The sequence below is a fragment of the Mauremys reevesii genome, linkage group 1 (assembly GCF_016161935.1).
Source record: "Mauremys reevesii isolate NIE-2019 linkage group 1, ASM1616193v1, whole genome shotgun sequence".
Taxonomy (NCBI): Eukaryota; Metazoa; Chordata; order Testudines; family Geoemydidae; genus Mauremys; species Mauremys reevesii.
Genome location: NC_052623.1, coordinates 332,766,799 through 332,794,400, shown reverse-complemented (window position 1 = coordinate 332,794,400; position 27,602 = coordinate 332,766,799). Strand labels below are relative to the sequence as shown.

The window sequence follows — 27,602 nt, the reverse complement described above, 5'->3', positions numbered from 1 at the left end:
ATAGCTACCATAATGCATTGCTCTCTGTGGCATTGCTTGAGCTGCTAATGTGGCCACGCCAGTGCGCTTGAATCTGACAGTGTGAACACACTGCAGCGCATTCCCTACTGCGCTGTCCGTGGGCTGGTTTAACTCACAGCGCTCTATATCTGCAAGTGTAGCCATTCCCTTAAAGTTGGTAAAATGGTTACTTGGTTTGGTTTTCTGTTCTTTTTTTGCTTGGATAAAAAGCTTGTAAATGAGGTAAAAATGAACTATACTACATCAGCAGCAGTGGCACCTTATAGACTAACAGACGTACTGGAGCATGAGCTTTCATGGGTGAATACCCACTTCGTCGGATTCACCCACGAAAGCTCATGCTCCAGTATGTCTGTTAGTCTATAAGGTGCCACAGGATCTTTGCTGCTTTTACAGATCCAGACTAACACGGCTACCCCTCTGATACTACATCAGTAATTACACAAGCAGAAGTTTTTGCTTTTGCTTTTGGGGAAAAATGTAAATAAAAACTTTATCTGGACTAATATTTGAAATCCATTTTTGTGAAACCCGTATTTTCTTTATTGCTCTCTGCCAGGTGGGATTGGCAGTGATTGATCTCTGCCAAGACATCAGAGCTAGAGCTCACTAGGTTACTTGTCTAATTTAATTCTTTACCCCTGCAGGTTGGTCTTCTTTCTATCCAAGCTTGACTGTGGTTCAGCATGGCATTCCATGCTGTGAAATGCATATTGGAGATATGTGTCTACCTCCAGGACACCCCGATGCCATTAACTTTGATGATTCAGGTGTTTTTGATACATTTAAAAGGTAACTTATGGATAAAATGGCGTCATTGCTTTTCTGTGACATTTTTATGCAGAAGAAAAGTTGCATTAACCTTGTGGGCATGTAAATCTACCAGTATGTGAAAGATGTGCTCCCAGGAGGGAGAGGAATTATTTATGATGGTACAAGAGGGTATAAATAGAGTAAGACTTCAGGCAAAATGTCAGAAAACCTTTCTGATGGTGAAATCTGTTAGTCGATGGAATAGTCTCACAAAGAAAGTGATGGTAGACCCATTGCTTAGGACATTTCAAACTAGACCAGATAAAGCACTTGGAAATATACTGTACGGAACAGTCATACATTGGGTGGGGGAGTAGCGTGGGCTGGATAACCTAATATTTGCCATTACAAGGTGCATTAGTTGGCTATTGGCATATGCTTCATATACATCCCACTGTCTTTAGCCATCCGAGCAGTTCACCAGTAACCAGAGAACCAACCAATATGACATGGCTTTATTGCTCCTGGAATGTGGTTCCTTCATTTTAAATGTTGTCTAATCAGATTTTTGAGGATTCTGCAGAGAAGGAAGAGAGAAAATAGTTTTGATCAAACTGATTTTTCCCATACTTCTTTCTTCCTAAATTCCCTAGCTGATTTGAACCCCATCTTTATCCCCATTACCCCAGCAGCTTCCCTTTCCCTTATGGTCCAGTGATCACTTTGAACTTTCAGTTTCTTTATTGGTACTACTAAAGTTTCCTGTTCCATTTTTTTGGACTAAAACCACTACTGAAAGGGTATCAGGGTTGTTGGGGATGAAGGAAAAATAAAAAAATGCCTGTCCCCCATCTGGACACTTATCAGGCCCTGTCTAGTTCTTTGGGCAAAAGGAGTAAAGCAGTGAAGAGATCATGAGGCAACAGCTGTGGGCAGCAGGGCAGAGAAAGTTAAAAACAAAACACTCCAGGCCCCAGCTGTCCTGGGAGCGTGAAGGTGGGGAAGGAGCAGGATCATTGGGAGACAAAAAGCTCCTTTCCACATTTCTCTGTCCCTCTTTGAGCTGGCAAGCTAGGCTTTTTGGTCCAAGCAGATTTTGGACAATGACTATTCCCCATCCCAGAGCACTAAAGGGAGAGAAGAAATCCCCTCTGTAGACAAACGAGTCACAGGGTATCTGTCTGATGCTACTTTGATCTTCTGTTCAGAACAGCACTTCCAGCCTGTATCTCAATCAGGAAGTACAGGCAGGTGATGGAAATGCCCAATTCAGTTTTAAAAATAAAACTATTGGGGTTTATGGATTATGCACATTTTTAAGTCAGTTTTGTGGTACAAGTTGGTATTTTAGAGTGATAATTGAATAGTACCTCTTTTTTTAAGGGCATAGGAACACTGTGTTTTAGTCATTCATATTTTCCCCAGCTATGATCAGCTAAAGGCCTTAGCACTTGAATGTCACATAAGCAGTTAAGAGTGTCATGAAATGTGGTGGAATTATGCAGTGGTGTTGTAGCCATGTTTGTCCCAGGATATTAGAGTGAAAGGTGGTTGAGGTAATACCTTTTACTGGGCCAACTTCTATTAGTGAGAGAGTTGAGCTTACTCAGAGCTCTTGACTGAGGGGTGTTAATGGGCCACTTCACCTTGAATGGTCCCTTGAAATGTGTTAACTACTTATGCTAAACAATTTTTTTGGTCCAATAAAAGGTATTACCTCACCCACCTCATCTCTAATGGTGGAATTCTCACACTTCTGCCACTAGAGGGTGGAAGATTATCATCTGTGAATTAAATCATGTACTGTATCAATTGAATTAAATCATGTATTGTATCTGTGTTAATTTTCAGTGAAAGTTGCTATATAAGTACAAAAGTGTGCCTAAAGCAGTTGTTTGTGAAGACATTGTTTATAATGTTAGTCTCTGTGAGTAGTGTGTTTTTTATATTTGCTGTTAATATAAAAAATTATAAATGAACTACAGGTTTTTTCTGGAAGGTTTATGGAGATGCTCTGTTTTTCATAATATTAAATACACTGAAGCATATTGTGTATAATAAAAATGTAAATGAGTAACACGTTTATATAGACTTTAGTCCTTCTTTAAGTGCAATTTTCAACACAACCTTAATGATGAAGTCACTACTGACTCTTTCATAATATATATTATACAAAAGTATGTATATATCTTAAATACTATACTAAAACTTCACATAAATACTGATGGGGCTTAGGGCTCGAATTGACGGAAAAAAATGCTCTCCCAGATTTTGTCCACAAACCAAACTCTGTCCACTTGCAACTTGAGAAACCAGAATTAGATGCCACTCACAGTACATTGTGTAGAATAGATCAAAATACGTTTAGCTATCTCTGCTGGGATACGTTTAGCCTCCTCAGCTTAATTCTTCTTCATTGGGGTTTGAGTAAGGCATGTACATTAGTGATGTAGGAATCTAAGCTGTCATTTAAAAACAGTTGTTTCTAGATATCATGGTTGTAAAGAAAACCTTGAAAAGGTGAACTGATGCAGTGATCTTTGCCTGAGTCTGCTGACAGCCTCTGGCAGAAGGAGACACTAAAGTCAGGGAGGAAGCTGCCAGCCCTCTAGACTCCACTCTTCCTCTCTGGCCTTTGGGCTCTGAGTCACTTTGTGGGTGAAGTAGTGGTGTACTCTCCCATGTGCTATTCACTCAAGGTCTGCAAATGAGTTGTCACTGCCAGCAATCATCACACACCAGGCCTTGAGTTCAATCACCTGCCTTAAGCGGTAACAGAGACAAAAGCAGAAGGTGGACTAAGGTCCAAAGCAGAAATAAAAGGAAGTTGTTCCAAAAGGAGGTGAAATGGGACCAGAACTACAACTGGCATACAAGAGGGTAGTCAGTAGTAAACAACAGATCTTGGACAATTGCATCCCACCACCACATTGTGGTGCATCTACCAAAGTTGTTGGCTAATCTCTGTGCCAAGTACATCACAGTTGGATGATGTACGTTTTGGGTGAAGCACAAGAACTCTAAAAATGAACAGTGGAACAATTAATTAGGGATTGTTCAGGAATCATCATAGGTTCTAAAAGCAGGACCTGTAAATTTCATTCTAATTGATTTACTTCCTAATCAAGTGATGTATCTTTTCATTCTAGTTATGATTTTACACCAATGGATTCTTCTGCAGTTTATGTATTAAGCAGCATGGCTCGTCAGCGTCGCGCTTCTTTGTCTTGTGGAGGATCGGGTAGTCAAGACTTTGAGAGATCAGAATGCAGTAAAAACTGTGTGGCTGATGGATCATCACAGCTTTCCTCCAGTTCTTTGTGTAGTAAAGCTGGCAAAAGCCACAGCTCAGGGACTGCAAGTACTATGAGTGCCACTTCTCCTAACAAATGCAAAAGACCAATGAATGCCTTCATGCTTTTTGCCAAAAAGTACAGAGTTGAATATACTCAGATGTATCCAGGGAAAGATAACAGGTAACGGTACTCAACTTCTTAGTTTTGACCATATAACTGACCTAGCAAAGTTTGATAAGTTTTGCAAGTGAAATAAAATGTGTATGTATTGTTCCAAGAAACAAACTGAAAGCTGCTCATAGAAGGCCAAACTTAAGAGGAGGCTTCAGACCTCAGTGAACTTGACAACCAGTGTCAGGGCAGAAACTGGTTTAATATCTACTTCTATCGTAGCTTTATGTATACTTTATCCTGCCCTCAGAAGCATTTGAGCAGTGTGTGTGTGTGTGTGTGCAGTGCACACAGACTTTGTACATTTTGGTAAGATTCATTCAGGGGAAAAAATACTGTGTTGTCCTTTCTGTGTTACGGCAGGGAAAGGGGATTTTTATATCTTGCCTCCCATCTCTGATTGTGTCTTGACATAAGATTGTAAGCTCTTTGGGGTAAGGAGTGTTTGTCTTTTTACCTCTGTCTATAAATGACCTAGAACAGTGTGACTCTGATCCTTGATTAGAGTTTCTAAGTATTGTTGTAATCCAAGCAATAATGTTTTAACTGTTCCTATGCCATTCTGTTGTTTGCACTACAAAGCTTGAAAAATCCAGTTACTTAGTCACCAGTGGTGAGTAATATGTAGCTGTCCCTGGCAAGAAGGGTTAAATGGGTCTATGTTTTGATATGTGTGTAAATTTTATTTATTTATATATATATATATATATATATATATACATATACATATATACACACACACACACACAGAGTTTATATATAATAAATGTCTAGACAAAGATATCTATTATATATAAATGTTTGTATATATCAGTTATAAATAATATGTAAGTTGTAAGTTTTTATATCTATATACATACATAGGTATGTTTGTGCATATTATTTCTAAAATGTTTGTGGTTTTATATACAAGTTCTGAAAAGAAATTTTTTGCCTTTATATGAGAATAGAATAATTTCTTATAAATTACAGTACTAAACCTAGCAAAAACCCAGAGTTAAGAAATTAAACCTCATAGCACAAATAACCCAACCCTTAAATCCCTCTGCTCTGCCATATCATAGAGTTCCATAATGAGTATAGAGTCACTTCAATGATGCATCTTTGCAAATGTGTCTGTCTTCAGATTCACTATAACTATCACTGAGAAATCAAAACAGCCAATTAGAAAAACATAATATAATTTCATTTAAAATACTGATTTCAAATGGAGCAAGCTGGAGCTGCAGTTGGGTGAATTCCAAGGAAGTTTTAACATTTCCATATGTAAATTTAGGCTGAGAAAAATAACTGAAGATTAACAAGTAACTGACATTCTGGAATGAAACACTTAGGGCCTCGGTGGGAAATGCAGTGCATGGGAACACGTATATGCTTTGTCTTTTAAAATAACATAGTGCAGCATCGGTCACTAGCTTTGGGTTTATCGATTCTACAAACTAGTGACCAGCAAAACAGCCTTTTAGACATACTAGAGGAGTATTCACAAATTTGGATATGCAGAAGCAATCATATTTATTCAAATGTATACAACTTATCAAATTACTAAAAAAATTTTACAGTGTATGGTGTATGTTTAATTACAGCATAATCATTCATTTGTAAACTCAGGTTCTGACCTTCCATTGCAATAACAGCTATGCCATTTTTGTTTGTTTTGCTTACACATATTAAATTAGCATAAGTGAACTGGCATTCCCAACTGGGTTACGTTTTTGGGGGTGGGGAAGGGGAACACAATGTTTCCAACCCATCAAAGGTTAGATTCATCAAGGAGCTTAGGCACTGGGATGCTCAGTGTCTCAACACCTACTTTTTAGGCACTTAGAAAATCAATGAGATTCACAAAGCTTGAGTTAGGTGCTGAGGTTTCCTATAGAATGACTGGAGGAAGCTAGCTGCCTTAAATAGGATTCACAAAAGCCAGTGCACTAGTTGGCTCCCTGCCCAATGTAGCCAATAGAAGAGGAGTGTTTCTGCCTGACTCCAAGCTGGAGGGAGGTGCCTCCCTCTGCTTGGGATTCGCAGTTGCAAAGCCTTTATTGGAGTTAGGCACCTATGCTCTTTTTGCAAGCCGCCCCAGGGGAAGCAGGGAGGAGCTTTCTCATAACTTGTAGGCCAGGGCTCAGGGTAATTAAAGAGTCATAGGATCAGAAGGACTAAAAGCTGGGTCTCCCACATCTTAGGTGGTTGCTCTAACCAACAGGCTAGAGAGTCATTCTTATGTGTTTGTCACGCTCTCTGGCACAATGACACTTTAATTAGTTAATCTAACAATGGAACACCTTCAACAGGAGAAATCGAGGGAAACCAGCATCCAAATATCCCACAGTCCAGGGGTTAGGTCACTCACCTGACAAGTGGCAGATACCTGTTCAAATCCCTTCTCCCTCAGGAGGTGGGGATTTGAACCACGATTTCCCAGGTCAGTAGCCTAACCACTGGGCTAAAAGTTATGAGGGAGCTCCTCTGCCTCCTGCCCCACAGTTGCATTAGGCCAAGGAACATCTATCAGTCCCTGGTTCATGGATCACACTGGGTGTAGGTGTCTGGCTGCCTAGACCAAGGCAGCAGTGCACGTGCTCAGAGGCAGAAACAGCCAGCTTTTACTGCAAAAACATGTGCGCCAAGTATGATTAGTGCATACGAGGTTTGGCAGAAGCTGAGCAGGAGGGTTTGTGAATACCTATGGGGCCTGATCCTGGAATTCAGGCACCTGAAGGGGCACTTAGACATCTAAGTCCCTTTGTGCCTCTAGCCCCAGGCTAATAAAATAGTGATCTGTGAAAACCCCAGTATATAGGGCAACATCCATTTCAGTCTAAGGCTTGAGCAGAATGCTCCCAATCCAAACCTGATTTAAGATGATGCTTTAAGTGTTTCAGACCTCAGTAAGCTTGACAACCACCATGGGTTCATTGCCATGTATCCATAAGTGGACTTTATCCTGTATGCAAAAATATTTAAATAATGTTTGAGTGACATGTAAGTTTTGAAAGTGGAACATATCTGAAATACAGCCCTATGTCTTTAGTATAATTGATGGAAACAGATACCTAGGCTCAGATAACTTTAAATGTGTAGCGGAAGCAAATTTAATGGCTTGTTTAGTGCAGCCTTTACAAGGGCTAGAACCTGTAATAATTCCTTCCTCTGCTTAAAAAGCAGCAGAGAGTCCTGTGGCACCTTATAGACTAAGAGACGTTTTGGAGCATAAGCTTTCGTGGATGAATACCCACTTCGTCAGACCCACGAAAGCTTATGCTCCAAAACATCTGTTCGTCTATAAGGTGCTACAGGACTCTTGGTCGCTTTTTACAGATCCAGACCAACACGGCTACCCCTCTGATACTTCCTCTTCTTAATTCATCAGAAGTAACCATAGCTGTTTGATTACGTAATCAGATGCCTTACTAGCACTTGAAAAGGACAGCAGATGCTTTTTGCGGCACCCTAAAGCCATGAGTGAGGGAACACAGGTTGGGGGGAGGGGCAGTCTAGTGAGGGATGTAATTGGACAGGTTTTTGCCTGAGTTACTGCTGTCCGTAGAAGAAATTTAGAAGAGGCTCACAAGGTCATGGAACCTCACTAGCCAGACTTTTCATCAATCTCAGTAGTACTGGTTGATGAGCAGCCATGCTCCATTTCCTCTTTCACACGAAGCTCTTACATTTCCACCAGATTGCTGAAGCTCCAAAACCATATAGGTTCAATACCTGTGTGCGCAGCTTTGTCTCTTGGAGATAGCAAGTGTTTTGGGCATGAGAGTGTTTCACCGGCCTGCCCCGTACACATTTAAAAAAACTATTTAGGAAGGTTTAACAAGTTTATAACTCCTTGCTGTATAACTACCAGCGACAAAACAATAGTCATTATACCAGTAACCTTTGGTTTAGAGCAGGGGTCATCAACCTTTCAGAAGTGGTGTGCAAAATTCACTGTAATTTAAGGTTTCCCGTGCCTTAACATTTGTAGAAGGCCTCTCTCTCTCTCTCTCTCTGTCTATATTATATAAATAAACCATTGTTGTGTTAAAGTAAATAAGGTTTGAAAAATATTTAACAAGCTTCATTTAAAATACAATTAAAATGCCGATCTTATCAATTTAGTGTGATCCTTCCCTGGGATTGTTGTCTGGGGTTCCAGCCACCAATCCTGCTCAGCCCGCTGCTGGTCTGGGGTCCAGCCGCTGGTCCTGCTCAGTCCGCTGCCAGTCTGGGGTGCCAGTAGCACTCAGCCTGCTGCCGGTCTGGGGTTCCGGCTGCCGGCCCCTTGCCAGTTGGGGTCCCAGCCGCTGGCCCCACTCAGCCTCCTGCCGGCCTCGGTGAGCAGAACCCCAGGCCGGTAGTGGACTGAGGGGGGCCGGCGGCCGGGACCCCGGCTGGCAATGGGGCAGCAGCCGGAACCCCAGAGCAGCGCGTGCCATCAAAAATTGGCTTGCGTGCCACCTTTGGCACGTGTGCCGTAGGTTGCCGACCCCTGGTTTAGAGAAACGTGGTAAAGTAGGGGGGAGGGATAGCTCAGTGGTTTGAGCATTGGCCTGCTAAACCCAGGGTTGTGAGCTCAATCCTTGAGGAAGCCACTTAGGGATCTGGGGCAAAAAGTGGTCCTGCTAGTGAAGGCAGGGGGCTGGACTCGATGACCTTTCAAGGTCCCTTCCAGTTCTAGGAGATTGGTATATCTCCAATTATTACTAGAATCAGAAATGTAGAGGTGGCAGGTCCCCTCAGAGGTCAGCTAAACTGTCTCCCACCCCCATGCTAAGGCTGGACCAAGTATACCTAGACCAAAGCTATAAGCAAGTAATAATCATATAATGTTATTGAATATTAATATTCAGTAGCCATGCCTGGGTTGTTAAATACGTGTAAGCAGCAATTTCATCCAGTTTAATAAAATGAGCAGAAACAGCATGGGTAGTGTCAAGACTGCTCACCCATGCACATTTTCATGCCTTTGCACTGTAAATGGAAGGTCTGACCCCCCTTTCCCATCGGCTAATAGCTAGACCTGTATTTAATGACAAGGTCACTATTTGTAAATCAGTTTTCCAGCTTCAGCAGCAGGAGAGGGCAGTATCTGAAACAAGAAATAACCTTTTTTTTAAACTGCGGTTTAGTTCCTTGAACTCTGTCTGCTGACTGGGTCAGCGATCTGCATTTGCCCTAATTAAAGTGAGCTTCTGTAGCATGCTTCCCATACAGTGGGGCATATGTAGATCTTCAGTATCTATAGTTGGAAGCCCAGTGGCTTGAGGTGACACCCTTTAACAAATTCTTCGTTTAGCTGAGTCACTGCGTCCTCACTCCACAGCACTTGCTGATGTACCAGTACTAAATAGTGCCTGTCTGAGAGGGGCAGCTTTTCGGGCCATTGGACCATATCTTGAAACAGATATTTATGAAACCTTCCAACTAAACTAGTGCATGTACCTGTAGAACTAGCCATGATAACATAACTCAGAAATATGAACCCTATCATTGAAAGACACAAATTGACCTACCTGTGTGGATTTACCAAAGACAGACTAACGTATGAGCCTTTGGTCTCAGGCGTCTTCAAAGCATCTCACAATACAGGCTTAGTGATAAGTAGAGATTAAATTGTGCTTCCATTTTGCTCCCTGGGTGCTGCGTAACCCATAGGATTCTGGCTGTGGTAGAACCTTTCAGAATTAGTTTGTCTCCTAGTTGGTGTGGAGCAGAACGAACTACCTCTGAACAGACATATGTAAAACTACCCAGAAGTGCTTGATGTTGCTGTGCTTTACCTGATTTTATTAGGGAGCCGGTAAACTGCACAGTTTACTGTGAGCCTTTTTACTGATAATGTGTGTATCATTGGTAATTTGAGGGGGAATATCACCTATCCCATGTTTTCATGAATTACTAATAAAACTTTCTCTGTAATTTAAAGAGGATTTATTAAAATGGTGGGGCTGTGGATTATATTTTGTATGAACAGCTAATCAATCACCATCATTTTGGAAACAGTTAAGCAATATGGCACAATGAGGGGCGATGTTGTCCAATGGGCATAGGGCCTATTAGGTGTAAGGTAGAGAAGTTTTTTTTCACATTAAGCTTTAGGAAATAATCAAGGGGCGAGTCATAACAAATGGTCCCTTACTGCTGTCCAGCCTAGTACTTGTTCAAGAGCCCAACAGTCTGAGCTTCTCCTCCCCACACAGGCTAATAGTGGGAACTCTGAATGCATCTACCCAGTAGGTCAACCCATCAGCCACAGGGAAGCCCATTCTAGTGCGTTTTCATTAAACAAAATCTTTTGTTCGGTTGCAGTCATAGCAAAATCACTACCCTAATTATGCAGCAGCATCTTTTCAGCAAGCCCTGCCATATCATCATCCCATAAAATGAGGAGAAAGAGAACAATTTTGTAAATATTGTGTGGTTGTAGATAACGGGTGATAGTCTGCATGGTGACCAACCAGACTCTTAACTTTCCCACTTTGTTAGATTACAGTGTGTGATGTTCAAACTTACTTCTAAATGTCAAAATATGCCCTTGTAGCCTCTTGTAGCCTCTGTTTAACAAGAGCTGGAGGGCTTCCCTGTGACTATTCAAAGAGGCATAGGACAGTCAGAAATATGCTCACACTGCAAAGAGGAAATGGTTCTTGTTTGCTTTCATGTCTAACATTTTCTTTCTGATGAGAGCCTTTTACAAGAGACAAGAAATATTGTGGGATTTATAAGAAATTCCTGCCTTGACCATTCTGTAAACATTTATTTTGCAGAGCCATAAGTGTGATACTTGGTGACAGGTGGAAGAAAATGAAAAATGAAGAAAGACGGATGTACACGCTGGAAGCCAAGGCTTTGGCTGAAGAACAAAAACGTTTAAATCCTGACTGTTGGAAACGGAAACGAACAAATTCAGTATGTTTTGTCAAACAGTGCTCGACTGCATTACATAGTTTACAAATAAGTTCATACAGTGCCATGTTTTTCTTTTTCTGCAGTATATAGTAATATAGTATAGTAGACCTCCTGCTCTCCTTTGTTGCACTAGCCCACACTTTCCTTTTGTTACTCTATAGCCTTTAACCTGCTGTTGCAGAGTTGCTGTCACAGTCTGTTCTGACTGATGACAGGGCAATTGGCCTGTTTCAAAACTGATGCCAATGTGATTATGTACTGGGTGGAAGCCACTCACTCTCATGTTACTCCTTAAAAAAACCCATATGAATTCCACTGGTCTGAAAAGTGAGACTTTTTTTCAGAGTATGAAGTCTGTAAGGACTTTGACTTGAAGAGTGTGAATGAGACAGCTTTCTCAGGAGCATATGCAGGTGTTGCTTTAGGGCTTAGACAGAAATGCTGCAAGAGCATGGGTGCTTCTCCACTTACTACTGTACATAGAGCCTTCAGTCTCTGGGCTGCACAAAGCACCATCAAATCCCTGATGGTATCACCAGGCTGGCTGCTTGTATCTTTCTGTGCAATTTATCATTCTAGCAGCTACAATGGCAGAATTAAAATTAGAAATTGTGTAATAAGGCAACAAAACTTCATGTAATTCTATTAAAGCTTACAGTAATCCATTATGGTTTAACTAAAGACTTCTATTTAGTAACTGTATTTTTCCCAGTAATGTGGTCGTAGGAATCACAATGGGAGATTGCCTGTGCCATTCTAGCCCTGGGCTGGTAAGAGAGCTTAGTGTACATATGCTAGTCATGAGGACCAAATTAAACTCAGCTTCACCTGTGCATTTGAATTGAAACAAATGGATTGTGCATGGAACTGAGAGCAACGTTTCAGTCAGTCTTGGATTGCCCTCAGCAAGGGGGAGAACTTGAACACACCCCTATGTATTGAGATTTTTCCTGCTAATGCTTTTTGCATGTGTAGATACAATAATGATGGACATCATAGAAATACCTAGGATGAACTACCCCCGTGACAAAGCAGCTGTAGCTAGTGATTTGTACAATTGTTACACCTTCCTTGAGGTTTGGAGAGCAAACGAGCTGATTCAAGAAACTCTCCAAATAACTATTTGGCTTCACTTGTTAGGCTAGGGACAGAGTTAGAGTTAGCTCATTTTACAACTACCCATATCAGCATGTTATTTTTTGCATGCACCTGGATCAGCAAATGCAAATACTTCTGTACATTCTGTAAATAAATCCTTTTCACATCTCATATTACCTCTGCATCTGTATTTCTCTTTGATTTGTAATTGCTAACGTGGTTTCTCTTTTGTTACTGTTTTTACAGGGCTCACAACAACATTAAATCAGAATTTTACTGTTCTTAACTATATTTACAAAATGGCTGACACTTGATGGAGAGATTTATGGAGATCAAGGTCTTACCATTCGTTGTGAATTTGTGAGACCACAAAATACTGGCATTATCAAGTCAGAAAATGATTTCACATGAGTGAGAATTTGCTTTTTACAATAGAGCATTCAGTAAGCTAAAACTATCAACATGTTAAACCAAATTGCCTTATTTTTCTTCCAAACTTCATATATGTCTATCAGGTAATATAGGCTTGAAAATGGATATCCTGTGGTGCTAAGTAAATTAGGAAAAAGAAGAGGAGATGTGTATAAATGTTTTATTTTTTAAAAATGTACAAAATGGGGAATTTTAAAATATGTAACAGCTGTTTATACATTGATTTCTATTGCTGATTAATATGTATTGCACAAGCCATGTAATTAATGATGATTCTGGGAGCTGGGATTTCCTGAAATGGCAAAAAGCATTAGTACCACCCTGTGAACTCCCAGTCTGCCCCATGCCAACAAGCTACCAGATTGTTTGGTAAGTGGACAGCGTAGTGTACCGTAGCCAGAGAGTTGCCTAGTGGGGTGCCACATATAAAATTTATATCCACGGTGTGATGTTTTTGCACCAGCTGACAATACTGTGAGCTATTATTTCCAATGGAAATAATGGCCTGGGCCAGGATGAAATGAATTAATAGCATTGTATTATCTCAAGAAAATATTGCAAATTATAATTGTCACCATTGTACTTTTAACTGTGTGTTTTGTCTCCTCTGCCACATATTCTATGATTATATTTTATTTTGCCATAAGATATCTTTATGGTGGGGGCAAACTTTGCACTTACGTAGGTGCAACACTTGCACTTTACTTTTTTCCTCCAACTGTCTAAAATTAGGCCAGATACATTAAAATTACAGCTGCTTTTGCTGTAAACTTTTATAATCATGGCTTTTCATGTTACTAAACAAGCAGTATGTTTCTTTTTTAAGAATCACAACTGTAAATTAATTGTTCATGACACATGTCTACAGGATGTTGCCCCTAAGATTTTTGCACACTATATTCTTGTATATTATTTCAAATAAATTTGTAAAACTTCTTGGTGGTGGTTTTTTTATAAATTAAAGACTAGTCATTAAGTCAGGCCTGCAGAAATACACATTTTAAGTATTGCAAATCTGTGTAAAGGCTTGTGTTGTTTCATAAAGAACCAAAGATGTAGAATAGTTTTACTGCACACATCTTGTAAGTATGTTTGTTGCTTTTTAATTAGGACGCCGCTTATTGAATTTTAAATACTGAATTCGAGATCAAAAGATAGTAGATGCTCTTTATTACATTTGTAGCAAAAAGATAGAAAATCAAAATTACTTCAAAGCACTAACGATGCTGCAAAGAATCAATGCTACTTTATTTTGTAAATTAAAATTTTTTTGTGTGATAAATAGTGCTTTTTACATGGAACGTTAGACAAACTGATCTAACTCTACTGAAGTTTAGACCCTTTCATTCTAACATTATAAAAAAAGCTACCTTTCTGCATAACACTAATAAGCTCTTTTTTGTGCCATATTTACAGGAAAATAGCTAAATGTGCAGGTATTATTTATTAGAATTCATTTACTGAAGCATATAGAACATTTGAGAAAGTCCTAAGTTTTTTTTTTAATCTTCTAAATTCAGAAAGGATATTAGAAAATATTAGGCATATATTGTTTGAGAATAATTTTGTGTGAAATTATATTATTCTATTACAATAAAACATTTCCTACTGTTTAGACAAAGTTGAGGAATACAGAGTACAAAAAGAAGATGTTAGAACCTTTATTAGACAGGGCTTCTTCTAATAGCACTTTTGAAAAGGATGGCATATTCGAAAAGAATTATTTATATTAACCCTATAAGCATTCATCGGTCAGTGCCCAATTAACAATATAGACTTTGAGTAGCATTGGGGTTGGATGCTGCTACTGAAGCGTAGACATTGCTTTCTTCAGCAGTTGAACCATTATGGGATAGACTGGTGCAAACTCCTTTCCTTCTCTTGTTCTTACCGACTGAACATAAGCTTCCAGTGCGCCTCTGAGTTAAAAAATAAAAAAAATTAAATCAGAGGATCATTTTAATTGTAAAGAAGTTAGATTAATTAATTAGTTAAGTCTATTAGAAAACAGTTATTTGTGCAGCTAGATATTGGGACCCAGAGTAGATCTGCAAGCTAGAACCGGGAATACCAAAAAAGGTTCCTGACTGTATAAACCCTGAACAATCAGCCCTGCTCTCTCGCTAAACCAGTGTCTTCCCAAACTGTTGGAAGTTCAGCCCCTCACTTCTCAAAAATCAGGAAAATAAAATCAGTCACAACCAACCCTCCAATCCTGTGTGGTGGTAGACATTTTCATTCCTGTATCTTCACAATCCCAGCCTCCTACACCTGTTTTATGAAGATCTACTTAATCTCCTTTCAGCAGTGAAATAATTAGTGGCCATTTCTGCCTCCCAGTGATTGCTTCAGGCTCTCTGTAAACTCAAGCAGGCATGAAGAGAATATGTTCTTCTCAACCAGAACAGCTAACTTTTAATGACTGACTCTGGAAAAAAATCGAGAGGGCTGTAGGTGGCTCCTATCTGCTCCACCTTTTGGGAAATACTGCTTTTACTGATAACACATTTTCACATGTATGTGTGCATTTCTACTGGATTTTTCTTATGCAACTGTCATGCATGTTGCCAGGCTAAGTATGTAGATTCAGGCCAGAAGAGACCATTATGATTATGTAGGCTGACCTGTGTAACACAAGCCATAGCTTTCACCCAACAGCGGGGTTGAACTAGAGCATATCTGAAGACAGAACTGGGTCCTGTGGGCTTGATTTATCAAAGGTGTTTTATTAATATTAAATGGTAGTCCCTAGATTTTTAAATAAAATATTGATTTTGATTTTTACTGTTAGACAAAAAAATTAACACTACTTAGTTAAATATTTACCAGTAATTCAATTTACTGTTAGACTCCTCTTTTTCTGTCCCACAAGAGAGACAGATGGAACAATAGTGCCAACTATCCGGTAGTAATAAAGTTGAGAGTGAGACTTTCCCTCTAAGCTCCAGTCTGAGCCTCCCTTTCCGTTAGACTTTACCATAGCAAAAAGTTAGAAAAGCTTAGAAAAATAATCCTCAGAGGGTGGATTAGGGAAGAGGAGATGACAAACAGTTACTAGTAAATAATTTTCCCTCGTTATGCATTTCTTTTCTTCGATTTAGAAAGAATCAACTCAAGGCCAGTTGGTTACAGCATGAACACTTTACCTGATAGTGCTATTAGCAAAATTCTGCCCAAAGGCAGGTTGAGCAGTCAGCAGGTCAAGCTTTATGAATGAGTGCATGGCTGCCTTATTTCACAAGCAAATGGCTTTGCCCTCGCTGCCCAAGAAATACAACTGCCTCAGGGGATGAGGAAGGCTGCCGTGTTTGTAAACTAGGCAACAACCTCCTTTATCCATCTGTTGAGGACAGGCTTAGCAGCTCTATTTTCTTTATAGCATCCCTCAAAAATTAGAACAACAAAAAAAATTTAGAACGCATTTATTACCCACGGAATGCAGCTTTCTATTCTGAAACATAGCTGGGACAGGGCAAGAGATTGAGAGAAAAATAGGATCACTGATATGGAATTCCTTGTTCACTTGTAATAAAGTCTAGACCCGGGATCAGCAACCTTTGGCACTCGTCCCGTCAGGGAAATCCAGTGGTGGGCTGGGACGGTTTGTTTACCTGCAGCGTCCGCAGGTTCGGCCGATCGCAGCTGCCACTGCCTGCGGTTCGCCATTCCAGGCTGCGGGAAGTGGCATAGGCCAAGGGATGTGCTGGCCACCACTTCTCCCAGCCCCCATTGGCCTGGAACGCGGCCAGTAGGAGCTGCGATCGGCCGAACCTGAGGACGCTGCAGGTAAACAAACTGTCCCGACCCGCCAGCGGATTTCCCTGATGGGCTACATGCCAAAGGTTGCTGATCCCTGGGCTAGAAGATGGAACAACTATTTGTCAGGGAGGAGGGAGAGAAGCTCCGAGGAGGACGGGGAAACTTTATTCCGCAACTCTCATAACTGAAGTCACTACACGCATAGCATCTTTAAGGGTGATCCATTTGAGAGGGAACTTGCCTAAAGGCTCAAAGGCAGAGGAATCCCATTGAACAAGAGGGAAATCCTGCTGAGGAGTAAAATGGGCTATAATGGTTTCACAGCCCACTTTTAGTGTAGTTGATCGTGATGCCGAGAAGGTAGAAGGCTTCACATCCTATAAGTACTGACCTGGGCTGTCGATTAATCACAGATAACTCACGCAATTAACTCAAAAAAATTAATTGCAATTAATCGCACTGTTAATAGAATACCAATTTAAATTTAAATATATCGATTTCAATTACAACACAAAGTGTACAGTGCTCACTTTATATTATTTTTTATTACAAATATTTGCATTGTAAAAATGATTAAATGTATGAGGTGAATTGAAAAATACTAAGTACTGTAGTGCAATCTCTTTATCATGAAAGTGCAACTTACAAAGGTAAGTTTTTTTGTTACATAACAGCACTCAAAACCAAAACAATGTAAAACTCTTGTAGCCGGGGTCGCAAGATATTTATGTGCCAGATGTGCTAAAGATTCATATGCCTCTTCATGCTTCGGCCATCGTTCCAGAGGACATGCTTTAATTAAATTTGTGACAACTCCTAGGGGGAGAACTGTCTCTCCTGCTCTGTTTTACCCACATTCTACCATATATTTCATGTTACAGCAGTCTCAGATGATGACCCAGCACATGTTCATTTTAAGAACACTTTCACTGCAATTTTGACAAAATGCAAAGAAGATACCAATGTGAAATTTCTAAAGATAGCTACAGCACTCAACCCAAGATTTTAAGTGTCTGAAGTGGCTTCCAAAATCTGCGAGGGACAAAGTGTGGAGCGTGCTTTCAGAAGTCTTAAAAGAGCAACACTCTGATGCGGAAACTACAGAACACAAACTACCAAAAAAGAAAATCATCCTTCTGCTGGTGGCATCTGACTCAGATGACAAAATGAACATGTGTCGGGCCTCATTTCTTTGGATCATTATCGAGCAGAACCCGTCATCAGCATGGACACATGTCCCCTGGAATGGTGGTTGAAGCATCAAGGGCCATATGACTTGTTAGCGCATCTGGCATGTAAATATCTTGCGACGCCAGCTACAACAGTGTCATGCAAACACCTGTTCTCACTTTCAGGTGACATTATAAACAAGAAGCAGGCAGCATTATCTCCTGCAAATGTAAACAAACTTGTTTGTCTGAGTGATTGGCTGAACAAGAAGTAGGACTGAGTGGACGTGTAGGCTCTACAGTATTACATTGTTTTATTTTTGAATGCGAGGGGGAGGGGGTTGTACATAATTCTACATTTGTAAGTTCAATTTTCATGATAAAGAGATTGCACTACAGTAGGTGAATTGAAAAATACTATTTCTTTTGTTTTTCACGGTGCAAATATTTGTAATCAAAACAAAGTGAGCACTGTACACTTTGTATTCTATGTTGTAACTGAAATCAATATATTTGAAAATTTAGAAAACAGCCAAAAACATTTAAATAAATGGTAGTCTATTATTGTTTAACTGCGAGATTAATCATGCAATAAATCACAATTAATTATTTTAATCACATGATTAATTTTTTTAATCGCTTGACAGCCCTAGTACTGACATTTCTGAAAGTAGAGGGCTCTTTAACTGAGCAAAGGCATAATGAGATCCAATAGTTGGAAGCTGAAGTGACAAATTCAGGGCAGAAATAAAGCGATGAAGGCAATTAACAATTGGAACAAATTACCCAGGGCTGTTGTAGATTCTCCATCATTTGAAGTCTTTCAATCAAAAGAGGATGTCTTTCTAAAAGAGATGCTCTAGATTAACCAGAAGTCAAGGACTGGATGCAAGAATTGCTTGGTGAAATTCTACAACCTGGTCATGCAGGAGGTCAGACTAGATAATCATATTAAAGCCCTTCTGGCTTTAAATTCTATTGGTATGGAGAAAGTAAATTAGGAATTGTTATTTACTCCTCACAATACAAGATTTAGGGGTCACCAAATGAAATTAATAGGCAGCAGGTTTAAAACAAACAAAAGGAAGTATTTCTTCACACAACACAGACACCCTGTGGAACTCCTTGCCAGAGGATGTTGTGAAGGCCAAGACTATAACAGGGTTCAAAAAAGAACTAGTTAAGTTCATGGAGGATAGGTCCATCAATGACTATTAGCCGGGATGGTATCCCTAGCCTCTGTTTAACAGAAGCTGTGAATGGGTGACTGGGGATGGATCACTTGATGATTACCTGTTCTGTTCATTCCTTCTGGGGCACCTGGCATTGACCACTGTCGGAAGACAGGATACTTGGCTAGATGAACCATTGGTGTGACCCAGTATGGGCATTCTTATGTAATCTAACCAGGTAGATGACTAACTCTGCAGAGATACTCTCCACTAAGAGCTGAACATGTGACCTGAGTCAGAATTTTGCATGTATGTGGAATGTGAAAATCCATGTATATATGAAAAGCATTGTTATGTGAATGAATCACTATGAGTTATATGTATAACACATAGCGACTTGCAATACCAGGGTGCCTGAACTGACATGAGTCGTGAGCACATAAGCAAATACAATAATACGGTGTAACTGAAATTGTCTTGTGTGGTGTGATGTGATGGAAAATACACTAATGCTCTCACTGCTATTTACACAGTATGAACTTGAGGCAAGGTTGAAAGTGAAACACCAGTTCCTGAGAAAGGAGTTTGGGAGTTACAGGGGGAGACCAAGATAGAGTCACCACCATGTTCATAAGAGCTGAGAACCAAGGATGCTAAGGCCACCAGGGGAGCCAATAACATCACCATTGTCCTCTCCTGACTGATTTTCCTTGGAAGAAATGTTTGTAACTGGGTGCTGAAAAATTAGGGAGTTTAATCCTCTTAGCATAACAAGACAACTGGGGGGACAGAAACTGAAGGAGCTATTTTCATAATCAACAGATACCAATTTTTTTTAATCCCTGGTGTTCTGGGGTGGGATCGCTCCTGCTAAAGCTGTTCCATTTTGTATAACTAATAGGGCTTGAACCCGAATCTCCCACAACCCAGCTGGGTGCGCTAACCACTTGGCTACAGTGTCAATTTGTTTTCTCTGGCCCAATGTTCTTTAATGATTAGGCATTAGGTATTGCAACACTTAGGTCCCTTTTGTGGCTCTAGCCCTTAGTGTTTTTGCCTCTCCCTCTGCCAAATAGGGACAAAACTATTTCCGTATTTATAGTGGTGACAAGAGGCCAAACTCATCGATGTTTGAACACTTCTTTGGAAACTTATACAGTGCTATATATGTTACATATGGATTTCCTCTGAGCTAGCAGAAAGGATGGATCCCAAAAGCAGCTGTGTAATGTTCAACACCTCCCTGGGAAAACTTGCATTCTGTTCTGTAGAGCTCTGGCCTGAATGGAAAAGAAGGCTAAGTACAGCTACGACTTGTGTAACAAATGCAGTGAGAGCAGCAATTCTAACGGCCACCCCTGGAGTCTCAAAAACAAATTCAAAGAAATATTCCTTTCATAATAATTGCACCAGTGACAGCTGATACAGAAGAAGGGAACCACTGTTTTCAATACCTCACATTCATAAGCTGAGAATACAGGGGAGATTTAAGAGATAACAAAGATGTCTGGAAAGTGCGAGATGAGATAAAGTATCCTGGGGAGCGAAGGCAACATTTCCTGAGGTCAAATGTGCTCTCAAAATTATACACCTCATATGCTCCCTGAAGGAGATCAACAACTCCGAGCTGAAGCCAACATTTTCAAATAATAGAGGTCCTTAAAGTCAATGGGAGCTGCTGGACACTTGGCATTTTTATACATTAGGTCACTTATGTGGGTGTCTAAACGTGAGTTTAGGAGCCCCACTTCAGCACTCACTGTTGAAAATCTTTGCCTAGGGAATTCAGAAAGTCTAAATAGGAAACGAGCTCAGATGTGAGCTTCCTGCCAGGGAAATTATCCCCATCCCTACAATGCAGTAGCCACCTCCACAGTCAGATGCTCCCCCAACAAGTTGGAAGCTGGGTCTCGGTGCACAGCAGGAGAAGGGTGCTTAGGCAGTGGATTGATCCTAGCATCCGGGAAGGCAGGAATATGCAGTTTCACAGGAGATATGTCCATGGTGGAAGGAGCAGGGATGAGAGCCTGTTATCTCTCAGAGGCAGGCAGTAGACAACAGGCACAGAGATTAGGACAAGAGGTTCTGAATCATCTTCATGGTGCTGCAGTAATGGAGACCCACTGGCCCAGGCTAAGAGAGGAGCACTGTGGCAGGCAGGCCAGAGGAAGTATAACAAACCAATGCTGAGAGAGAGAGAGAGAGAGTGCTGCAGAGAAAGGCACAAAACCAAACCCAAGGGAAATCAGCACCAAGGAGCAGGGTATTAACTCACCTAGAGTATGTCTACACAGCAGCTGGGAGGTGTGATTCCCAGCATAGATATACCTACATGTAACAAGCTCTGCTTGAGCTAGCACCTAAAAATAATCATGTGGCCATGGCAGCATGAGATGCCCCCTGGGCAGATACTCGAGTAGCCAGCCTGAGCCAGCGCCCATGCCACAGCGCCAGCACTGCTATTTTCAGGTTCCAGCTCTGGTTGAGCTAGCTTGAGACATGTATGTCTACCCACCCTGGGAATCACACCGCCCAGCTGTGGTGCAGATATCACCTTAGTCGCCTGAGAGAAACACAGAAGCTAAACAACGAACCTAAGCTCCCTCAACGAAGGTCAAAAATTGGGCATGGGGTGAGCCCTACTGACAGCAATAAGCAGAAAGTTCTCCACGATTGAGAGAAGGAGACTGATCTGAAGCCTAGGGTCCTGCACTTACAGCTTGCTGGAGGGAAGGAAGAGAATCTGAGCACAGCACTGTAGCCCCTGAAGAGCTTGCGATTCAAGCCCTGCCAGGTGATCGCTGGGCTGCAGAGAGAGTCCAGCACTTCATTTTATTTACACATCAAAGACCAGAGCAGGGTAATGTATTCTCAGTTACTGAGCCTTTTACAGAAGGAGCTAGGTTTCCAAGAGGGGGACTTGCTAACAAGCTAGGTTTGTGTATGGTCAAAGTACCTCACAGATCAGTTCTTGCTGCATTTTCCAACTCCTTGCAGGCCAGAGGTCTACCAACAGTACCAGCATCTTTCCTGTTGAAGCCATGAAATACACTCAGGCTGTTGAACATCACATACGCAACCTTGGTATCCTCTTGACATTGTGGAAATCACCTAGTGTGGTATACATAATGCTGTATCACGCACCACCACTGAAACAATCTTCTTCGGATGGTCACTGAAGAAACCATGGCTTTCTGAAGAGGACTTTGATACATTAGGGAAAAAAAGGAAGAAGCACATAAGCAGGGAGATGTCCATGAAAGTAAATGGTTGAAACGCTTTTTCTGGGCCATGGTACAATGTGACTGAGATCTACATCAACTCCCTGGTCGATGAAGTAGAGGACGGCCTACAGCACAACATTCTTTGTCTTGCCTACAAAGGTATCATGCACCTGGCTGGCAGCCATAAGCAGCCTTCTAATATTCCTATCACGAAACCAGGTACATCTCTCTGCCCCTCAGCAGATGAAGTCCTGGACCATGCATTCTCATCCCTGCACTATTCTGTCAAGCTATTGACTGAATGTTAGGACTTGCCACTCCACACACTGGAATAAAGATTGTTCAAGAAGTGGTCACCAACAAAACCATGGCGCCTTGCTTGTGGAGAAGCTACAGAATTTCAGTTCTGCCCTTCAAGGTTTCTAAGACTCTGCTTGCATTGTGGGCTTGAATGTCTCATGGCAGAAGACCAAGATCCAGAACTCAGGGCTGGCCCACCTGCACCCCCAGTGCAGGGCGGGTTAAGTACCATGGGAAGGGTTGACAAGTTCATCTGCTTCCACTGCAGAGTGCAAACAGTTGCAGCAAACCCCATGTCCTCTGACGAATAAGTCTTGCTGCCTCCTGCATGAAGTCTGTGTCTCACTTATGGACACAAAAACGTTTCTGTGCTGAGACAACATTCAGGATCTACTGAAACTGCATACTGCCTGTACTGCTATACCAGTCAGAAACCCGACTCTCTTACAGGCACCTTGGAGAGGCTAGCGGGATTCCATATGCACTGTCAGCATCAAATCCTGAACAAACAGCGGTTCGACTTTGTGAGAAATGCCATTATCTCTGAGAGACCTGGCCCTCCTCCAGTCGCTCATTAAAAAGCAGCATTGCATGCTCTTTGGCCAGGATGTACTAAAACACCCCAACACACCATCCTCTGAAACTCTCCATTGGTGTATGAAACTCTCCATCTTGACCCAGCCTGGCACTGTTTGTGGGACTGCCCCAGAGATTTGTGGATTAGCAGGATAGACCCATTTCTGGGAACTTCACCTCTACAATGCCTGATATGATTCTATCAATAGAAGTTACTGTGGCTGGTGCCATGGTCCTCAGTAGATTACACATTTTTGAGGGAGGAGATAGAGGAGAAGAAAGCACCGCACAGTAAAAGGACAGCCTGAGTGGAACATAGTGGGAGAGCAAATGAGGCACTGAACTGAGTAACCATGGAGCCTGGGGTAGTCAGTCACCACAGCTACCTGGGGTAGCTCCTCTACAGAACACAGATAAGAAGGAAATGGTGGCTGGAGTACCAGGCAGTGCCTCCATCCCACTGCAGGGCTGGCACAAGACTCCCCAACTGGAACCAATGGACTGAGTTTGGGAAAGTTCCTTCCCTGGTCATGCACAGGAGCACATCACCCAAGACTGAGGCTATGTTAAAAGGGTGTTAAGAGTGTATCTGAGACTCGTATAACTTGGTTGTATTAAGAGCTTTCAAATGACCAGAGAACTGCAGGTGAATGAGCGCAGTAGAACTCCTTGAGGTGCTCATATGCTTTTATAGGACATGCTGCGTGTTCCATTTCTGTAACCATATACTAATGAGTCACCACATGCCAACACATTTTGAACAGTCACTCAGACTCTCCTCCTAGAACGTCTATACTTTCATATGCTACTACAGGAAGAGCGAGCCCTCTTCCCAATCAGAAAGCAGGCTGAAGGCATGTTAGCCAGTGATCAAATTATTCCACTCATTGATCCAACCTAACAATGAGTGCTGGGATTTGTTCAACTTCCTGAACATTCTAAGCAACCTCAGCCCTCATTCCCACTCTCCTCACTGGTGCTCCACAGAATTACCAGCCACCCACTGCCTGCAACAAGTGCACAAGAAGGATCACACAGGACTTCTGCTTCCACACATGGCTGGCATTCGGTTTGAGAACAGTGAAGAGGCAGCTAGAAAGCTGGTGCTGGCTGCATCTCTGAGCATCACTTCCAATGTGGCCTGTTGACCCCCTCCACACACACAAGTTTCAATAGCTGCAGCGCTGATTGGGAAGAGTCCAGTGTTGTCCCCATTCAGATTTTAAATGCCATGGGGAGAAGGGGTAGAGGTAGAGCGCAGGGAAATGGGAGGGAGGAGGAGGAAAGAGTTGTTAAAATAACTAAGCATGTGTTAAAAATGACTTCTGGTGGGAGTGAGGGGAGCCCAAATAAATCTGTTAGTCTTTAAGGTGCCTCCAGACTCCTCGTTGTTTTTGGGGACCCAGACTAACACGGCTACCCCTCTGATGCTTGAGGAGCCGCGTGTTTGGGGCAGTGCATGCACATGCTACATGAGAAGCAGGGATGTTCAAAGGCCCAGAGGTGAGGAGGGAGACACAAAATATTCATGTAAAATAGAGGTGAATCTGTTCTCCCCAGCAGCCAGGACCTTTTCATCACCCTGGACTCAATACATTCCCAAGGTGGGATCCCCGACCCTGAAGCCGGAGAAGGCATCTCTGGTGAGTGCACATTTGTAACTACAGTACAGGGTTTAAAAGCAATTGTGTTTAATGTCTGATTTGCCCTGAAGAATTGGGATGCATTCGCAGCCAGTACAGCTCCTGGAAAAGTCTGTTAACATGTCTGGGGATGGAGCGGGAATCCTCCCGGGACATCTCCATGAAGCTCTCCTGGAGGTACTCTGAAAGCCTTTGCAGAAGGTTTCTGGGGAGGGCTGCCTTATTTCGTCCTCCATGGTAGGACACTTTACCACGTCAAGCCAGTAGCAAGTAGTCTGGAATCACTGCAGCACAAAGCATGGCAGCGAATGATCCGGGGTTTTGGTCACATTCAAACAACATTCAGTCTATATCTTTCTGTGTTAGCCTCAGGAGAGTGATATCATTCATAGTCACCTGGTTGAAATAGGGGAATTTTTGTAAGGGAACAGTAAAAGGACCCCACTCATGCTGGGCTGTTTGCACTTCACTAAAAGGGATCATCCCTGAGAATAACCACGCAGTGGGGGGAGGGGTAAAGGATAATTCCCAGAGAATAGCCATGCGGAGGGGTAGGGGTAGGTGTGTGCTGCCCATCCACCAGAAAACCGCAGCCCCTCCTTTTAAATGGCAAACCCAACTGGCATTGTTTGCTATGGGAAAGGAGGGCGCTGCAGTTTGAAACCATTCTGACATGTTATGAAGGTGGAAGAAGCCAACCCCACATACCCTTTGGCTTACCATGGCTGCCTGGAAACCGAATTCTGTTGCCCAGCCTTATGTGATATGTCTCCATACCGGCAGGCACTCAAGATAAAAGGCAAAATGCAACCTTGTACCTAAAGCACATGTGCTGTCTGCTGTGAATTGCTTGATTCACTGTGAAGGAGTCTCCCTTTAGTTCTCAGAAATGTATCATCTTAAATTTTACTCTCCCTTTTTATCCCCCCGCAGGTGCAAATGTTTCTACGCTCCCCCTATCATCTCTGTCCCTGAGGTTATCGCAGATTAGAAGGCAAAAAAAATGCACTCATGATGACATGTTTTCCAAGCTCATGCAGTCCTCCTGCACTGATAGGGCACAGCTTAATGCATGGAGGCATTCAGTGGCAGAGGCCAGGAAAGCATTAAGTGAGTGCTATGAGAAAAGGCAGAAGGCGATGCTGAGGCTAATAGAGGTGCAAACGGACATGATGAGGCATCTGATGGAGCTGCAGGAAGGCGAACAAGAGCACAGACCGCTGCTGCATCCACTGTATAACTGCCTGCCCTCCTCTCCAAGTTCCATATCCTCCTTACCCAGATGCCCTAGAAAGCGGGATGGAGAGGCTCTGGGCACCCAGCCACTGCACTCCAGAGGACGGCTCAAGCGACAGAAGGCTGTCATTCAAATAGTTTTGATTTGTAGTGTGGCTACAATAAGCATTGTGCCCTTGTCCTTTCCTACCCCACCCAGGCTACCTTGTCAGTTATCTCACTTTTTTTTAATTAATAAAGAAAGAATGCATGGTTTCAAAACAATAGTGACTTTATTTTCTTTGCCAGCTGTGATCGAAGCGGGGAGGGTGATTGGCTTATAGGGAATTAAAATCAACAAAGGGGGCAGGTTTGCATCAAGGAGAAACACACACAACTGCCACACTATAGCCTGGCCAGTCATGAACCTGGTTTTCAAAGCCTCTCTGATGCACAGCGTGCCTAGCTGTGCTCTTCTAATCGCCCTGGTGTCTGGCTGCTCAAAATTGGCTGCCAGACGATTTGCCTCAACCTCCCACCCCGCCATAAATGTCTCCCACTTACTCTCACAGATATTATGGAGCACACAGCAAGCAGCAATAACAATGGGAATATTGGTTGCGCTGAGGTCTAACCTAGTCAGCAAACAGCGCCAGCAAGCTTTTAAATGTCCAAAGGCACATTCCACCACCATTCTGCACTTGCTCAGCCTATAGTTGAACTGCTCCTTACTAATGTCCGGGCTGCCTGTGTAAGGCTTCATGAACCATGGGAGCAAGGGGTAGGCTGGGTCCCCAAGGATAACTATTGTCATTTCAACATCCCCAATGATAATTTTCTGGTCTGGGAAGTAAGTCCCTTCTTGCAGCTGCTCGAACAGTCCGGAGTGCCTAAAGATGCGAGCATCATGCACCTTTCCCGGCCATCCTACATTGATGTCGGTGAAACGTCCCTTGTAATCTACCAGTGCTTGCAGCACCATTAAGAAGTACCCTTTGTGGTTTATGTACTGGTTGGCAAGGTGGTCCGATGCCAAGATAGGGATATGCGTTCCATCTATTGCCCCACCGCAGTTAGGGAACCCCATTGCAGCAAAGCCATCCGCTATGACCTGCACATTTCCCAGAGTCACTACTCTTGCTAGCAGAAGGTCAGTGATTGCATTGGCTACTTGGATCACAGCAGCCCCCTCAGTAGATTTGCCCACTCCAAATTGATTCCCGATCACCGGTAGCAGTCAGGCGTTGCAAACTTCCACAGGGTTATCGCCACTTGCTTCTCAACTGTCAAGGCAGCTCTCATCTTGGTACTTCTGCGCTTCAGGGCTGGGGAATGCAACTGACAAAGTTCCAGGAAATTGGCCTTACGCATGCAAAAGTTTCGCAGCCACTGCAGGATAATGCGCGAAGTGTTTACAATGCTCACAACAGCAGCAGTGAGCTGAGCGGGCTCCATGCTTGCCGTGCTATGGCGTCTGCATGGGTAACCCAGGAAAAAAGGTGCAAAACGATTGTCTGACGTTGCTTTCACGGAGGGAGGGAGTGGGGAAGGGAGGGGAGACTGACAACATGTACCCAAAACCACCCGAGACAATGTTTTTGCCCCATCAGGCATTGGGAGCTTAACCCAGAATTCCAATGGGCAGCAGAGACTGCGGGAACTGTGGGATAGCTACCCACAGTGCACTGCTCCGTGAGTCGATGCTAGCCACGGTATTGAGGACGCACTCCGCTGATTTAATGCGCTTAGTGGGGACATACACAATCGACTGTATAAAATTGCTTTCTAAAGATCGACTTCTATAAAATCAACCTAAACTCAAAGGTCCATCCCGCCCAGTATCCTGTCTACTGACAGTGGCCAATGTCAGGTG

General features: G+C 42.4%; 2 protein-coding genes across 7 annotated transcripts in view; one reads left to right on the top strand and one right to left on the bottom strand.

Moving 5' to 3' along the window:
- Positions 1-13,606, top strand: part of HBP1 (HMG-box transcription factor 1) — a 33,263-nt gene extending 19,657 nt beyond the window's left edge. For all 4 annotated transcript variants that reach the window (XM_039516814.1, XM_039516823.1, XM_039516834.1 and 1 more), the window contains 4 exons: positions 669-813; positions 3,924-4,250; positions 11,000-11,141; positions 12,486-13,606. In XM_039516814.1, the coding sequence (XP_039372748.1) occupies positions 669-813; positions 3,924-4,250; positions 11,000-11,141; positions 12,486-12,503 (632 nt within the window). In that variant the 3' untranslated portion in view covers positions 12,504-13,606. The remainder of the gene's footprint in view (positions 1-668; positions 814-3,923; positions 4,251-10,999; positions 11,142-12,485) is intronic.
- Positions 13,607-13,824: 218 nt separating this feature from the next.
- Positions 13,825-27,602, bottom strand: part of COG5 (component of oligomeric golgi complex 5) — a 324,671-nt gene continuing 310,893 nt past the window's right edge. For all 3 annotated transcript variants that reach the window (XM_039516771.1, XM_039516790.1, XM_039516800.1), the window contains one exon: positions 13,825-14,590. In XM_039516771.1, the coding sequence (XP_039372705.1) occupies positions 14,476-14,590 (115 nt within the window). In that variant the 3' untranslated portion in view covers positions 13,825-14,475. The remainder of the gene's footprint in view (positions 14,591-27,602) is intronic.